The sequence below is a fragment of the Puma concolor genome, chromosome C1, assembly GCF_028749965.1.
Source record: "Puma concolor isolate L17-30 chromosome C1, mPumCon1.1.hap2, whole genome shotgun sequence".
NCBI lineage: Eukaryota > Metazoa > Chordata > Mammalia > Carnivora > Felidae > Puma > Puma concolor.
Window position 1 is genome coordinate 52399807 of NC_141674.1, and position 17710 is coordinate 52417516.

Below are 17710 nucleotides of genomic sequence, written 5' to 3' on the forward strand. Positions count from 1 at the left end.
GGTTGAGCACCGACCTCGGCTCAGGTCAGGATCTCGCAGTTGGTGGGTTCAAGACCCGCGTCTGGTTCTGTGCTGACAGCTCAGAGCCTGGAGTCTGCTTCAGATTCTGTGTCTTCCTCTCTCTCTGTCCCTCCCCTCCTCATGCTCTGTGTCTCTCTGTCTCTCAAAAATAAATAAATGTTACAAAAAAAATTTTTTAATACAGGTGTTGTATTAAAAAACCACAAAATTTACAGGACCGTTAGCAATATGTCAAGGTAATATAACATCGTATTTCATTTATTCATTCATTTATTTAGCAAGTATTTATTGAGTGGTATTTCTGTGCCAAGCACTGTTTTAGATGCTAATTAAGAGCTTTGGATAGAAACAAGCCTGTGCTTGAATCTTAGTTTTTGTCACATAATAACTGTGTGACCCTTGGTAAGTTAGCAGCCCTTTTGAGTCTCAGTTTCCTTATCTATAAATTGAGAATAATTATATTTAGTGTGTTCCTAGAAGATTTAAATCATCTCACATGTATTAAGTGCATAGCATAGTACCAGGAATCTAGTAATCACTTTAATAAATGACAGCGTAATGAATACTATTACAGAACTAATAGATGACTGTAGGAAGTGACGAAAGTATAGTTTAAGAACTTATGCTACTATTGTATGTTGTGTATGAAGACTTCAATTTAGGGAGATTATCTGAAAGGCTGATAGAGATATCCTGATATAAAGTGATGACAGCTAAGCCTAGGGTAGTACCTGAACATAGTAAGAAAGGGACAGATCTAACAGACAATGCCACAATTAGTCTATAGGCCACAGTGATTGTGTAACAAAAGACAACTTACATTTTGCACCTAAGACATCAAAAGCAGGGAATGGTGCTGATGACAAGTGGGAATTAGGTAAAAGATACTAGAAGAATTTAATTAAAAGAAGATGGCATACTTTTGGGGCGCCTGGGTGGCGCAGTCGGTTAAGCGTCCGACTTCAGCCAGGTCACGATCTCGCGGTCCGTGAGTTCGAGCCCCGCGTCGGGCTCTGGGCTGATGGCTCAGAGCCTGGAGCCTGTTTCCGATTCTGTGTCTCCCTCTCTCTCTGCCCCTCCCCCGTTCATGCTCTGTCTCTCTCTGTCCCAAAAATAAATAAACGTTGAAAAAAAAAAATTTAAAAAAAATAAAAAAAAAGAAGATGGCATACTTTCAATTTTAAAATTCTGTGACTTTCATATAAAATTTTATGTGTTTGGAAATACTTCAAGGCCTTCATATTACCTTCATATTATTTGCCTGACTTTTAATATCCTATTTCAGATCTTGATTTTGCCCACTATTGTTCACTATCTGATATTTCTTAGATGAGCTGAAGTGATTAAAAAAAAAAAAATCTGTGAATTTAAAAAAGTCTGTTAGTCAGCAGGATTCAGTTCTTTGTTTGCATTTTACTTTGAATTCTTGAAATAAATTTCATAAATTTAAGTTTACAACAACTCTGAGAAGTACTTGTTATAAATATGGTTATTGTATAATTTGATTTGAGATTGATAGAATAAGTTACTAGAAGAATAAGTTACTTCAAATACTTTAAATCTATTTTAAACAAGTTTGGGTATCTCAGTTTCATGTGGAGTGGAGAATTATGGAATTGGGATGGAAAAAGATCTTTTCAGAAGTTAGAAAATTGTTGAAATGTATGCATAAACCAGATTTTAAACTGTACATTCACACAATTGGTAAAGGACATGAATTACAGGAGGAAAATAAGACCTTTTCTATAGACCACTTTTAGGTACTTTATCACTTTTCTTTTTTTAATACTGAATTCTGCTTGCTTAGGTTTTGTAATATGCAAAGAATGTCAGGAATTTTTCTTTGAAAGAGGAATAGCTTCAATTGCTAGTCATGATTACAATTAGAGAAAGCCCAAACCATGAGTTGTAAACTCCAGAGATGTAATACTTCCTGTATCCAGACTCCCAATTAGAATGTGTTTTAAGTATATGTGTGGTATAAAACGCATGTGTTATATAAGATATGTATATGTTGTGTATGAATATGTCGTGTAACATATTTGTTTTGTATGTGTCTATGTATATAACAATACAAACATCTTAAAGTAGAAGTTAATTGTCTAAATTTTTGTGAAGGCTCCAAATAGTAATTTTGTTACAAAGTTTCTCATATTTTCAAAATGATGATCAATTCAACTTGTCAATTAGGTGGCAATCCATATAAATTTTTTCCTTTATAAATCATCTATTTAACTTTTTGTTTTTATATACATTTTATAATTCTTTAATAACAAAACATTCATTAACTCTTTAAACTGTTTGTCTTAATGAAAAGCAAATAGCTTTCTAATAAGTATGTGACATAGGGTATCTTTAAAGAACAACAGTGATGATGATGATGATATATGAGTTCCTCCTCTACATTTATGCTAGATCTTTTTTTTTTAATTTTTTTAATGTTTATTCATTTTTGAGAGAAAGAGACAGAACATGAGCAGTGGAGGGGCAGAGAGGAGACACAGAATCCAAAGCAGGCTCCAGGCTCTAAGCTGTCAGCACAGAGCCCAACACGGGGCTCAAACCCACCAACCGTGAGATCATGACCTGAGCCGAAGTCAGATGTTTAACCGACTGAGCCACCCAGGTGTCCAAGTTTATGCTAGATCTACTGTTTAATAATTCTACCCCACCTAAAACTTTAATAATAATATAGAATTATATGTCAAAACAAATTATGTTCTCTACAGTGTCCCAAGAAAAATGTAACTTTACTGATACATTCAAGTTTTCTGATAGTAGAATTTTCAACTGAACTATTTTTAATTTGTGCTTTTCATTATTTCCTTATACATTGCGAATGAAAATAAGTAAAATTTGTATATGACAAGTGAATTAACAGTTCTTTTTCTTTTTATATGAATTTACCTGAATTGGTAGAATATAGCACCACCTTATGCCCTGTGTAAGAATTACAAGCTACTATTTTATTTCTGCTTTATATCGTTGAGAAAACTATATCACACATGGAATTTCTTACTCTGTCATTCTGAAATTTTTTTTAAAAACTCAACATCCTTACATTTTTCTCATAATACTCAAACTGTCAACCTTAGTCTATAATCCTTTCAAACGGATTTATTTGAATGAGCCATTCACTTTATCAGTACTTTTTTCTTTTAATTCATAACATTTTAGTCTAGATTCTAGAGAAAAAGCTTTGTGTGATTGAAAGTCTATTTGTTTTAAAAAAAAAATTAGGTTGAATAAGCACTGTGTTGTTAACAACTCTGGCAGATCTTAAGAATTTGAGTGCTTTCTTTTAAGCAGGAGAGCTACAAATTCTCCTAATAATGTTATTTATTTAGTATTCAAATTAATCTGATTATTACCTTGAAATTTGGTTGATATAAATCATGTGACATTTATCTTCTATTTTGTAGTAGCTGTTGTTCCACCATATTCTAGTCTTATTAACCATGTATTGTAGTATCTAGGTTGGCTGTCTTTCCAAGGAAACATAAAAATTCTCTTCCTATACTTTCTCTAAAACTGGAATTTAGGAAAGACTTATGATAATAATGTTAACTCACTCCCCAGCCAAAGGCATCTCCTGTCAACTGTGGCACTGCCTCCAAGAAATACAATAAGCAGGTGGAAAAATTCTCTCATCTTTGAGTTTCCCAAATGTTACAAATTATGTTCATTACCAGTGTACCAGGCAAAATGCATTACAGGCATACCTCGTTTTATTGCATGTCACTTTATTGTGCTTCACAGATAATTGCATTTTTGTAAATTGAAGATTTGTGGCAACCCTGTGTCAGGCAAGCCTGTTGTTGCCATTTTTTCAACAGCATTTGCTCACGTTGTATCTCTGTGTCACATTTTGGTAATTCTTGCAGTGTTTTAAACTTTTCATTATTATTATATTTGTTATGGTGATCTGTGATCCATAATTATGACCTGCTAAAAGCTCAAATGATGTTTAGCATTTTTTAGCAATAAAGTATCTTTTAATTAAGGTATGTGCATTGTGTTTTTGAGACATAATAACTATTGCACACTTAGTAGACTACAGTGTAGTATAAACATAACTTATATGCACTGGGAAACCAAAAAATTTGTTCAACTTGCTTTATTGTGATGTTCACTTTATTTCAGTGGTCTGGAACCAAACCTGCAATATCTCTGAGGTATGCCTGTAGTTTTTAATTTGTTTAAACACCTTTTTAAAAATTTATTTATTTGTTGGTTGGTTTGTTTTTAAGAGAGAGAGATGAGAGAGTGTGTGCTTGTGTGAAGAAGGGGCAGAGGGAGAGGGAGAGAGAGAATCTTAAGCAGGCTTCATGCTCAGCACAGAGCCCAATGCGGGGTTTGACCTCACTCCTCTTGGGATCATGACCTGAGCCAAAGTCAAGAGTCAGATGCCCAACTGACTGAGCCATCCAGGTGGCCCTAAACACTTTTATCAGGGGGGGGGGGGGGGCTGCTACACGCATGATTAAATACAAATTTAAGAAATTTCCCAGCTACTGAAATGTACATTTTTTTCAATAAGGAACCCAAATAATTATGTTTATCTTAACACTTCAATATATGGATAATTCCAAATGACAATGCTTTCTCATAGTCTATTGTAATGATTTCATAAACCTGAACTTTCTTTAATTACTAGCTTTTGAAAAAAATCATGGCAGATATTTAAATGTGCAAAAGAACAGAATTTTGAATATAGCTGGCAGTTAGGAGAGAAAGTAAGGAGACCTCGGAGACGTAGGTCCAGCTCTGGCTCTGCAGTCAGCGTAAGTTGTGACAAGCATATCCCTTTATTTTTCATCAATCAAAAGGGAAATCTGGACTGGATTTCTCTTCAGACTTCTTCTACCTTTAGTATTCTATAATTTTAAATGAGTATTTCATTCCATTCCAGATGGGTGACTATAAAAAACATTCATAAAATATTTCAGATGAAGTTCCATTTGATAATGCTATAGTCAAAGTTCATTGAAAGGAAAACATATTTTCCATTTGATGTCAGAATCTTAGCTCAAACTGTCTAAAAGTGTAGCTTGTCTAAATACCATGTGAGTGTCTTTCCTTTCTTCTCTGTAGCAATTGTCACCATCCGAGGTCATGTTGATTATATTAAGGCCAGCTGGCTTTGAGGTAATGTCAGCATCTGTTGTTAGTCCTTAATATATTACCATCCAAGGGATTTACAAGGAGGCTAAATGAAAATCTGTATATACTCTTACTCATCATTAATTGTTGAACTTGAACTTTTGGCTCAAGCCCCAGTTTGAACTTCATTGAGTTATAAAAATTTTGAATTTAGTACCCAGAGTATATTTTGTTTTGGAAATATGATTTAATGGTAGAAGTGTTGATCCAAAAGTCCTAGACTCTAGACCTAATATTTCTACAAACTCCTTGAGAAATTATGATTCTGTATAACCTCTGGGTACCTCAGTTTATCTGTTTATTAAAATGACTAATTTATATCTATCTATCCCTTATTGCCTCATAGAGATGTTGTTGAAATGTCATACATAACGACTCGTTTCTGTCATCAGCAATATCTTTACAAAGATGAATTCTAATAATTTAAGGTCACATTTTAATTTATCAGAATTAAAAATACACATATCTTTTATATCCCAAAGGTATGACAGTGCATGTGATTAATGACTGAAAGCTTGAGTAATAGTTCAGCAATAATGGTAATTTCTTGAAATTCAGTTTAAGAATAAATCTCCAAAGAAAAGATGAATATAAAAATGGAAAACTAGGGGCGCCTGGGTGGCTCAGTCGGCTAAGTGTCTGACTTCAGCTCAGGTCATGATCTCGCGGTCCGTGAGTTTGAGCCCCGCATCGGGCTCTGTGCTGACCGCTCAGAGCCTGGAGCCTGTTTCAGATTCTGTGTCTCCCTCTCTCTCTGACCTTCCCCCATTCATGCTCTGTCTCTCTCTGTCTCAAAAATAAATAAACGTTAAAAAAAATTAAAAAAAAAAAGGAAAACTTACATAAATTGAAAACTAACCAAAACGAAAATAAAAGGAAACAGAAAATACATCAAAACTTACAAAGTGTTGTCAATATCTAAAACAGTCAAAACAGTTTATTAAAATATGTAACAAAAATACCAAGTTGATGATAGAGCTACAAAAATAGATGAATAGGCAGTTCCCACAAAAAGAGACAAAAATAATAAACACATGGGAAAAAGTTCAACCTTGCTAATAATCAGAAAAATTAAAATTGATGCAAAAGTTATTACTGTACCATTTAATTATTACATTGTTTTTATTGCCTTAATATAAATTGACACAAAAATCATTGCAATACTGTATATAGACAAAAATTGTGGAATACTACAATATTATGTACCCACACATTGCTTAAGAAATCATTCCCTTGGGGCACCTGTGTGGCTCATTCAGCTGAGCTTCCGACTTTGGCTCAGGTCATGATCTCACGGTCTGTGACTTCGAGCCCCGCGTCGGGCTCTGTGCTGACAGCTCAGAGCGTGGAGCCTGCTTCAGATTCTGTGTCTCCCTCTCTCTCTGACTCTCCCCCATTCATGCTCTGTCTCTCTCTGTCTCAAAAATAAATAAAATTTTAAAAAAAAGAAAAAAATAATTCCCCACCACCACACAGTTTTTCTAATGATAACACTGCTGACCAAGTTATGGTAGTGGAAAAATTATTACATGATACATTGTTGGTGGTATTGTAAAATTGGTATCACTGTTTTACAAAGCAGCACGGAAACACATGCTGCCTTAAAAATACGCTTACTTTTTTGTGTGGAACCAGAAAAGACCCTGAATAGCCAAAGCAATCTTGAAAAAGAAAACCAAAGCAGGAAGCATCACAATCCTGGACTTCAAGCCACACTACAAAGCGGTAATCATAAGACAGTATGGTACTGGCACACTCAGGTCAATGGAACAGAATAGAAAACCCAGAAATGGACCCACAAACATATGGCCAACTAATCTTTGACAAAGCAGGAAAGAATATCCAATGGAATAAAGACAGTCTCTTCAGCAAGTGGTGCTGGGAAAACTGGACAGCTGCATGCAGAAAAATGAACCTGGACCCTTTCTTACACGATACACAAAAATAAACTCAAAATGGATGAAAGACCTAAATGTAAGACAGGAAGCCATCAAAATCCTCGAGGAGAAAGCAAGCAGTCTTGGCCGCAGCAACTTCTTACTCAACACATCTCTGGAGGCAAGGGAAACAAAAGCAAAAATGAACTACTGGAACCTCAATCAAAATAAAAATCTTCTGCACAGCGAAGGAAACAATAGTAAAACTAAAAGGCAGCTGATGGAATGGGAAAAGATATTTGCAAACAACATATCAGATAAAGGATTAGTATCCAAAATCTATAGAGAACTTATCAAACTCAACACCCAAAAAACAAATCATCCAGTGAAGAAATGGGCAAAAGACATGAATAGACCTTCTCCAAAGAAGACATCCAGATGGCCAACTGACACATGAAAAAATGCTCAACATCACTCATCATCAGGGAATTACAAATCAAAACCACAATGAGATACCACCTTACACCTGTCAGAATGGCTAACATTAACAACTCAGGTAATAACAGATGTTGGTGAGGAGAAAGAGGATCTCTTTTGCGTTGTTGGTGGGAATGCAAGCTGGTGCAGCCACTCTGGAAAACAGTATGGAGGTCCCTCAAAAAACTAAAAAATAGAACTACCCTATGACCCAGCAATTGCACTACTAGGTATTCATCCACAGGATACAGGTATGCTGTTTTGAAGGGACATATGCACCCCAATGTTTATAGCAGCACTATCAACCATAGCCAAATTATGGAAAGAGCCCAAATGTCCATCGATGGATGAATGGATAAAGAAGATGTGGTATATATGTAAATGGAGTATTACTCGGCAATCAAAAAGAATGAAATCTTGCCATTTGCAACTACGTGGATGGAAGTGGAGGGTATTATGCTAAGCAAAATTAGTGAGTCAGAGAAAGACAAAAATCATATGACTTCACTCATACGAGGACTGTAAGAGACAAAATAGATGAACATAAGGGAAGAGAAACAAAATATAAAAACAGGGAGGGGGACAAAAGCATAAGAGACTCTTAAATATGGAGACCAAACAGAGGGTTACTGGAGGGGTTGTGGGAGGGGGGATGGGCTAAATGGGTAAGGGGCATTAAGGAATCTACTCCTGAAATCATTGTTGCACTATATGCTAACTAATTTGGATGTAAATTAAAAAAAATAAAATGAATTTTAAAAAATATACTTACTTTTGGCCTAGAAGATCTTTTGAAGGATATTATTCATGAAAAGAAAAATATTTAGACAAAGCAGTCTTCATTTTAGTATTATTTATGCTGATGAGAAATTAGAAATGACATAAATATCTAACATTTTAGAAACAAGTAAGTAATGGTATACAAACTCAATGGGTAATTATAGAACAAGTTAAATTGAAAAAACTTGAATATTGCTTAGCAAAATGGCTTTTTTTCTTGTGGTAAAATATACATAATATAAATTTTACCATTTTAGCCATTTTTAAGTATATGGTTCTGTTCATTAGATTCATTTATATGGTTTTGCAACCATCACCATTCTCCATATCCAGAACTTTTTCATCATCCTCAACTAAATCTTTTTTTTTTTTTAAGCTTACTTAAATCCACGTTAGTTAACATACAGTGTAGTATTGGTTTCAGGAGTAGAATTTAGTGATCCATCACTTTACATATTAGACCCAGTGCTCATCCCAACAAGTGCCCTCCTTAATGCCCATCACCATTTAGCACATCTCCTACCCACCTCCCCTCTAGCAACCCTCAGTTTGTTTTCTGTATTTAAGAGTCTCTGTGGTTTGCTTCCCTCTCTGTTTTTATCTTATTTTTCTTCCTTTTCTCTATGTTCATCTGTTTTGTTTCTTAAATTACACATATGAGTAAAATAATATGATATTTGTCTTTCTTTTGACTGACTTATTTTACTTAGCATAATACACTCTAGTTCCATCCATGTTGTTGCAAATGGCAAGATTTCATTCTTTTTGATTGCTGAGTAATATTCCATTGTATATGTATAGCACATCTTCTTTATCCATTCATCCTTTGATGGACTTTGGGCTCTTTCCATAATTTGGCTATTGTCAGTAGTGCTGCTATAAACATTGGGGTGCATGTACTCCTTCGAATCAGCATTCTTGTATCCTTTTTATAAATACCTGGTAGTGCAATTGCTGGATTGTAGTGTAGTTCTATTTTTAATATTTTGAGGAAACTCCACACTATTTTCCGTAGTAACTGCACCAGTGTTCATTCCCACCAACAGTCGAAAAGTGCTCCCTTTTCTCTGCATCCTCTGCATCCTACATCTGTTGTTTGCTCGGTTAATTTTAGCCATTCTGATAGGTGTGAGGTGGTATCTCATTGTGGTTTTGATTTGTATTTCCCTGATGATGAGTGATACTGAGCATGTTTTCATGTATCTTTTAGCCATCTGGATGTCTTCTTTGGAAAAGTGTCTGTTTATGTCTTTATCCCATTTCTTTACTGGATTATTTGTTTTTTGGGTATTGAGTTTGATTAGTTCTTTATAGATTTTGGATACTAACCCTTTATCTGATATGTCGTTTGCAAATATCTTCTCCCATTTCGTTGGTTGCCTTTTAGTTTTGTTGATTATTTCCTTTGCAGTGCAGAAGCTTTTAATCTTGATGAGGTCCCAATAGTTCATTTTTGCTTTTAGTTTCCTTGCCTTTGTAGATGTGTTGAGCAAAAAATTGCTGCAGCTGAGGTCAAAGAGGTTGTTGCCTGTTTTCTCCTCTAGGATTTTGATGATTTCCTATCTTACTTTTAGGTCTTTCATCCATTTTGAGTTTATTTTTGTGTATGGTATAAGAAAGTGGTCCAGGTTCATTCTTCTGTATGTTGCCATCGAGTTTTCCCAACACTGTTTGCTGAAGAGACTGTCGTTTTTTCATTGGATATTCTTTCCTGTTTTGTTGAAGATTAGTTGGCCATACATTTGTGGGTCCCCTTCCAGGTTCTCTATTCTCTTCCACTGATCCATGTGTCTGTTTTTATGCCAGTACCATAGTGTTTTGATGATTACAGCTTTGTAATACAGCTTGAAATCTGGAATTGTGATGCCTCCTGCTTTGGTTTTCTTTTTCAACATTACTTTGGCTATTCGGGGTCTTTTGTGGTTTCATACAAATTATAGAATTGTTTGTTCTAGCTCTGTGAAGAATGCTGGTGTTATTTTGATAGGGATTGCATTGAATATGTAGATTTCTTTAGGTAGTATAGACATTTTAGCAATATTTGTTCTTCCATTCCATGAGCATGGAATGTTTTACTCTTCTTTGTGTCTTCAGTTTCTTTCATAAGCTTTCTATAGTTTTCAGCATGTGGATCTTTTACCTTCTTGGTTAGGTTATTTTTAGGTATCTTATGGTTTTTGGTGCAATTGTAAATGGGATCGATTCCTTGATTTGCATTTCTGCTGCTTCATTACTGGTGTATAGAAATGCAACTGATTTCTGTACATTGAGTTTATATCCTGCAACTTTGCTGAATTCATGTATCAGTTCTAGCAGTTTTTTCATGGAGTCTTTTGGGTTTTCCATGTAGAGTATCATGTCATCTGCAAAGAGTGAAAGTTTGACTTCTTCCTTGCCAAATGTGTGTCTTTTATTTCTTTTTCTTTTTTAAAAAATTTAATGTTTATTTATTTTGAGAGAGAGACAGAATGTGAGCAGGGGAGGGGCAGAGACAGAGGGAGACACAGAATCTGAAGCAGACTCCAGGCTCTGAGCTATCAGCACAGAGCCCGATGCGGGGCTTGGACTCACAAGCCATGAGATCATGACCTGAGCCAAAGTTGGATGCTTAACTGACTGAGCCACCCAGCCACCCCTATGCCTTTTATTTTTTGTTGTTGTTGTTGTTGTCTGATTGCTGAGGCTAGGATTTCCAGTACTATGTTGAACAACAGTGGTGAAAGTGGACATCCCTGCTGTGTTCCTGACTTTAGGGGGAAAGCTCTCAGTTTTTCCCCATGGAGGATGGCATTAACTGTGGGTCTTTAATATTTAGCTTTTGTGATGCCCAATTAAATCTCTTAGTTATAAACTCATTTATAACTCATATAAACTCCTCATTTCCTCCTCTTTCCACTCATGGCAAACTCTGTTCTACTTTCTTTCTCTGAATTTAATCTAGGTTCTTCATTTAAATGAAATCATGCAATATTTGTCCTTTTGTGTCTGGCTTATTTCACGTAGCATAATGTCTTCAAGGTTAATATCTGCAGCATCTGTTAGAATTTTAGTCCCTTTTAAGCCTGAATAATATTCCATTGTATACATATTCCACATTTTGTTTACCCATTCATCCACCAATGGACACTTGGATTCTTTCCACCATTTGGCTATTGTGAATAATGCTGCCATGAAGATGGGTGTACAAATATCTGTTTGAGTCTCTGCTCTCACTATATGCCCAGAAATGGAATTGCTGGATCATACAGTAATTCTGTGTTTAATTTTTGGTGGAACTAACAAACTTTTCCATAGTGGCATCACATTTTATATTCCTACCAGCAATGCACAAGGGTTTCAATTTCTCCACATCGTTGTCAGCACTTGTTATTTTATGTATTTTGGGGGTTTTGTTTTTGTTTTTATTTAATAGCCATCCTAGTGGGTATGAAGTAGTATCTCACTGTGGTTCTGATTTGCATTTCCCTAATGACTTGATGTTAAGCATCTTTTCATGTGCTTATTAGCCACTTGTGTATCTTCTTTGGAGAAATGTCTATTCCAGTCTTAGGACCATTTTTAAAAAATATATTTATTTATTTTGAGATGGGCGAGGGGAGAATCCCAAGCAGGCTCCTTGTGGCCGTGCAGAGCCCAATGATTCGGGGCTCGATTTCATGAACCGTGTGAGATCCTGACCTGAGCTGAAATCAAGAGTCAGGCATTTAACTGACTAAGCCATGCAGGTACCCCCTTATGACCATTTTTAATTTGGGGGGGGGTTTGTTGTTGAGTTGTAAGAGTTTTTAATATATTCTAGATATTAGTTCATTTTCAAATGTATGATTTGCAAATATTTTCTCCCATTCTGTGAGCCTTTTTCACTATGTTGATAGTGTTCTTTGATGCACAAAGGTTTTTAATTTTAATGAAGTCCAGTTGGTCTATATTTTCTTTTGTGACCTGTGTTTTTGATGTCATATCCAAGAAATCATTGCCAAATCCATTGTCATGAAGCTTTTCCACTATGTTTTTTTCTTAGAGTTGTGTAGTTTTAGTACTTACATTTAGGTCTTTGATCCATTTTGTGTTAATTTGTATATGGTATAAGAGAAGAGTTCAAATTAATTATTTTGCACTTGGATATCCAGGTTTCTTAGCTTCATTTGTTGAAAAGATTGTCCTTTTTCCCACTGAATGGTCTTAGCATCCTTATTGAAAATTACTTGACCATATATATGTGAGAGTTTATTTGTGAGCTGTCTGTTCTATTCCATTCATCTATATATTTGTCTTTTTGCCAATATCACACCATTTTGATTACGGTAGCTTTCTATTGAGTTTTGAGGTCAGGACATGTAATTCCTCCAGTTTTGTTCTTATTTTTCAGTAGCAAAATATTTTGGATGTAACATTACATGGAGAAGACACAACATAGAATAATGTTAATTAGAATGTAAAACATAGGTTTTTATGTAAGGGTGGTATTAGGAATGATTATATAGAAATCAAACTAGGGTGGTAGAATTATGGGGATTTTTTCCATATTCTTAAATTTCTAATTTTGAATGTATTTTGGTGCTATAAAATAATATAAAATATGAAAATAATTATCATTTATGTAATAGAAAAATGATGTGTGAATACATGTTAGGATAATGTAGCCTTTAAAAAAAGTGAATGAGAAATCAACCTCAATAGAAATTATGTTTGTTCTCACCTTTTTAGTACCATATTAGACTTTTCTATAATGAATTTATAGTATTTTTTATGTTATTGTTAACAGCTAACGTATACCTTTTTAGTGGTTATCTTAATATTATTAAGGCCTTGAGCTTATTATCTAAACATTCTTACAGATAATTTTTCAAAATCATCTTTTATAAAGTCATTTCAAAAACTCATACATATGTTTGTAAGTCACTAGGGGTAGAGCAGAAATATGTTTTACATTATAGGTAGGCAAGCCCACTAATGATCAAGTGAAGAAGATTTTTGTACACATTTGTGGCAATGGCACAATTTCTCATATGTTCAATAGAGAATTTTCTACTTTCTCCGTAAGGTGTCATCTTCGAGTTGTATTTAATTCTAGTTAAGAGATCCCATTTAGACCTATTAGTTTGGACCAGAAGGAATTTGGCTAACCAGGAGATAGCAGAAACAATTGTACAGAAAAGTTTTTCGCAAAACTGATGTTTATCAGCATTGTGCTATGGCTGTAAAATTTATTCAGTGTTCTTTTAGTTGCCTGGACTTGACACTGTTATTTTGGTTGTCACATTCTTTACCTTTTGAATACAAAGTCATCACTTTTCCTTTCAGCATCAGTTTTAGGAGTCCTTATTTAGTCATTTTTACTATGTTGCAAGCACTAATCCTGCCCTAGTTATTGTAGCAGCATATTTATTTATTGCTTTGTTTCACTGCTTCTCCCATTCTCACAAACTTTATTTTTTCTTATTTCTTCTTTCCATTATGTCTTTTCCTAACTTTTCATTATCTAAATTACACTCATCTTTCAAGATACAGTTTATATTGATGTCTACCTCCCCTCATCGGTCAGATATTAATAGAGTACCAACAATGTGCCAGTTACTATTAGGAACTAGGGTTATTATTTTGCACATATAATTATTTTTTGTTGTAAAAATTTACTACTGTCAATTATAATTGAATTGTGTCCTGACTGGTTTGTTTGTTGGTTGGTTGGTTGGGTTTTGTTTGTTTGTTTGTTTGTTTTTGTTGTTGTTGTTGTTTTTATGTCGCAAATTCCTGGAGGTAAGCGGCTTTATTTGACATTTCCTTTATATCTTCCTTAGGTTTCTCTTTATTACTCTACATGCTGGAAACATTTAATAAATGTTTGAAAAAAAATTTTTTTCCTTCTTTTCAGGAGTGGCAATGTGTGCAGTCAAAAGGTTGCTTTTTTTTAGAAGAAGATGGTGAAATCATTAGTCATCAATATAGGATGCAGATAGCTCAGAGATCCATGGTTTATCTTACAATTAAACCACTAAACCTGAGTCAAGTTGAAGGCAAGTTTAATTTTTTTGTGTATTTTTTAAAATATCACATTATGCCCTCTTTGAAAATAACTTACACATTTGGTAGCCTTCGTGAAGAAAATAATCTACCTAACAAACATGGTTACATACAGTTAAAGAAAGAAAGCATTAGTTTATACTTTGTGTTATCATATTTTACAAAGCAAGTATGTTGGTTTTTGTGTATGTTTAAAGCAAGTTTTATTTTAATTCCTTTAAAAACAAGAACAAAGTGTATCCTGGTTTCTTCTTGATATAGAATTAACATTTTGTTTACTAATTAATTTTTAGCTTTTCCATTTGTCCATTTTTAAAATTAATAAGTTTAAGAGAAGTTCTGTAGGAACATAATTTGGGGCAATGTGAACTGCAAATAATTTTGAATATCTCCAAAGTCCTATGTCCTATGACTTAAACAATCGTTATTAATAATCTTTACATTCCTGGTAATATTCCTTTTCTGTATATAAATGCTAGATACAAATTAATTTCTTAGTGTCTAGAATGGTTATTATTGGGGCGCCTGAGTGGCTCAGTCTGTTGAGTGTCCAACTCTTGATCTCGGCTCAGGTCATGATCTCACACAGTTTATGAGTTCGAGCCCTGTTTGGGCTCTGCACTGTCAGAATTGTCTCTCCCTCTCTCTCTGCCCCTACCCCACTCGTGCTCTCTCTTTCTCAAAATAAGTAAATAAACTTAAAAAATATTTTAATAAAAAAATAAAATGGTTATTATTTAATTTTTAATTAGTGAAAATGTCTTTAAGGGTGCTTTCCCTAGAAATCTTTTTGTTTGTTTTTAATGTTATTTTATTTATTTTTGAGACAGAGACAGAGAGTGAGCAGGGGAGGGGCAGAGACAGAGGGAGACACAGAATCTGAAGCAGGCTCCAGGCTCTGAGCTGTCAGCACAGAGCCCGATGCAGGGCTCGAACCCACAAACTGTGAGATCATGACCTGAGCCGAAGTCTGACACTCAACCGACCAAGCCACCTAGGCGCCCCATCCCTAGAAATCTTTTTAATGTTGGTTGTTCTAAGTATCAATTTTTAAAATTATTTTTACATAATAAGAAAATGTTTGTTTTATTACTAGAGGATTCTTCCCTGCTCCATTCTTCTTACCTCCTAAAGTAGAGATTCTAAAAGTTTTAACTGTATATCTTGTGAAATTCTTACGACATTTGGTGGTTGATACTTTTTATTTATTTTGAGAGAGGAGTGTGAGACCGAGGAGGGGAGGGAAGGAGGGAGGAAGGGAGAGAGACAGACAGAGAGAGAGAGAGAGAGAGAGAGAGAGAGAGAGAGAGAGAGAATCCCAAGCAGGCTTTGCACTGTCAGTGTGGAGCCCGACCTGGGGCTCAAACCCATGAACTGCAAGATCATGACCTGAGCTGAAATCAAGAGTTGGATGCTTAACCAGCTGAGCCACCCAGGTGCTCCAATGGTGGTTGGTACTTTTAAATGACAATGACAGTGATCATTTTTTCAGATACAGGTATCAAGACTGGCCTGCATATTCAATGCAGATGTTAATTCTCCATATTCTTAAGAAGATCCTTTATTCACATATTTCTCAAATATTCATTGAGGGCCTTATATATCAAGTATCATTTTCGGTGCTTAGGATACATCAGAGTACAAAAAACACAAAAATCCTTACCCTTATGAACTTACATTCTAGTGAGGGAAACAATAAATAATAAACATAATAAATAGTAAATGATGTGGTATGTTAGTAAGTGATAAGTGCTATGGGAAAAATACAGAAGGATAGGGCATTGTGAATGCTGAGGGAATATGAGTTGCCATTGAAATGGAGTGGTTAGTGTATACTTCATTAAGAAGTTGACATTTGAGCAAAGTCTTTGAAAGAGGTATATCAGTTATCAACTGCTACATAACAAATTACCCCAAAACCCACAGTGGCTGGAAACAATTAAACAACTGTTCACTCATAAGCAGGTTTCCTGGATAGTTATTTTTGTTTGAGCTGGGCTTTGCTTTTCTCTGTAGGATTTACTTATGCATCTGTGATCAACTGTTGGTTAGCTCATAGCTGGCTTTACTGGTCTTGGCTGGGCTCTGTCCTCTATATGAGGTCTCAGCTGGGACGACTTGAGTCTGCCTCATATAGTCTCTTACGTTCTAGTGAGTTAGCCTGGGCTTGTTCTCTTGGTGTAATAGGGATCTGAAGGAAGGAGCAGAAGCACCTACGGTTTCCTAAGGCTTGGAATCAGAACTGGCACATTACTTCTGTTACATTCTGTTGTTCACAGCAAGTAATAAGGCAAGTCTAGATTTATAGATAGAGAAATAGACTTGATCTCATGATGGAGGAGCAGATTCACATTGCAATGGGCTGTGGGTACAGAGCAGCCATTTCTGCTGTCTTCCACAGAAGGCAGAGGAGTAAGCTTTGTGGATATAGGGCTGGTGGAGGGGATGAGTGGAGAGTGGTGAAGAGTGCAGGTGGCAGAGCATTCCACATAGAGGGACTTCTCTGTCAGAGGCTCCGAGGTAAGAGTGTGCCTGATGTTAGAACAATAGCAAGGTGACTAGAATGGCTAGAACAAAGTAGGAGATGGAGGACAGGGACGAACCAGGACAAAATCAGGTAGAGTTGCTTTTATTTGTTTGTTTTGGCCATAATGAAGACTTGGGCTTTTACTCTGAGAAAAATGTAGAATCTTAGGAGGATTTTTCCCATGGCTGCCCTCACAATTTTCTCCGTATCTTTAATTTACAATGATTTTAGTATTGTCTAGGTGATTTTGTTTTTCTTGTTGATGCTGTTATTGTGGGGTTGGTTGGTTTGTAATTATCCTGCTTGGATTTTTGGCTTATTGTCTTTCATTGTTTTTAGGAAAATTTCCATCTTTATTCTTCAAATATTTCTTCTGCTCTCTCTCTTCTTCCACTTACTTGTATGGTACCTGACATTTTGTCGTCTGTGCTATACCACAGATAAGCCAATGATTGCATCTCATCTCTCCTTAGAAGAGTTTGCCTTTCCTTGGATTTCAGGCTACTTGGTTGCCCTGGGACCTTAGCGCTGATGGGTTCAAGAAAAAATCAGAATTCGCTAGTTCACGTACTTTTTATTGTTAGGGTGGGAGCAATACTATTCCAACTCTCAACTCCATGAGAGAATTTTGAGTAGAAACAGGACATAATCTGACCTATTTTAACAAGAGCAGTCAGGTTGCTATATTGAAAACAGATTGAAGGGTACCCAAGAGAAAGAAGAGTTCTAGGAGGGAACTGATGATACTTTGAACCAGGAATGTAGACACAACACAATGGAGTACTACGTGGCAATGAGAAAGAATGAAATGTGGCCCTTTGTAGCAACGTGGATGGAACTA

The 17710-nt window shown here is 35.4% G+C and overlaps 1 protein-coding gene across 2 annotated transcripts in view; it reads left to right on the forward strand.

The window, feature by feature from the left end:
- The window catches only part of EFCAB7 (EF-hand calcium binding domain 7), a 47895-nt gene that overhangs the window by 10938 nt on the left and 19247 nt on the right, over positions 1-17710 (forward strand). The window contains exon 7 of one of the 2 annotated variants that reach the window (XM_025912216.2): positions 14194-14335. The exons of the other annotated variant lie outside the window; for it this stretch is intronic. Coding sequence (XP_025768001.2) covers positions 14194-14335 — 142 coding nt within the window. The remainder of the gene's footprint in view (positions 1-14193; positions 14336-17710) is intronic. 2 annotated transcript variants of the gene reach the window in all.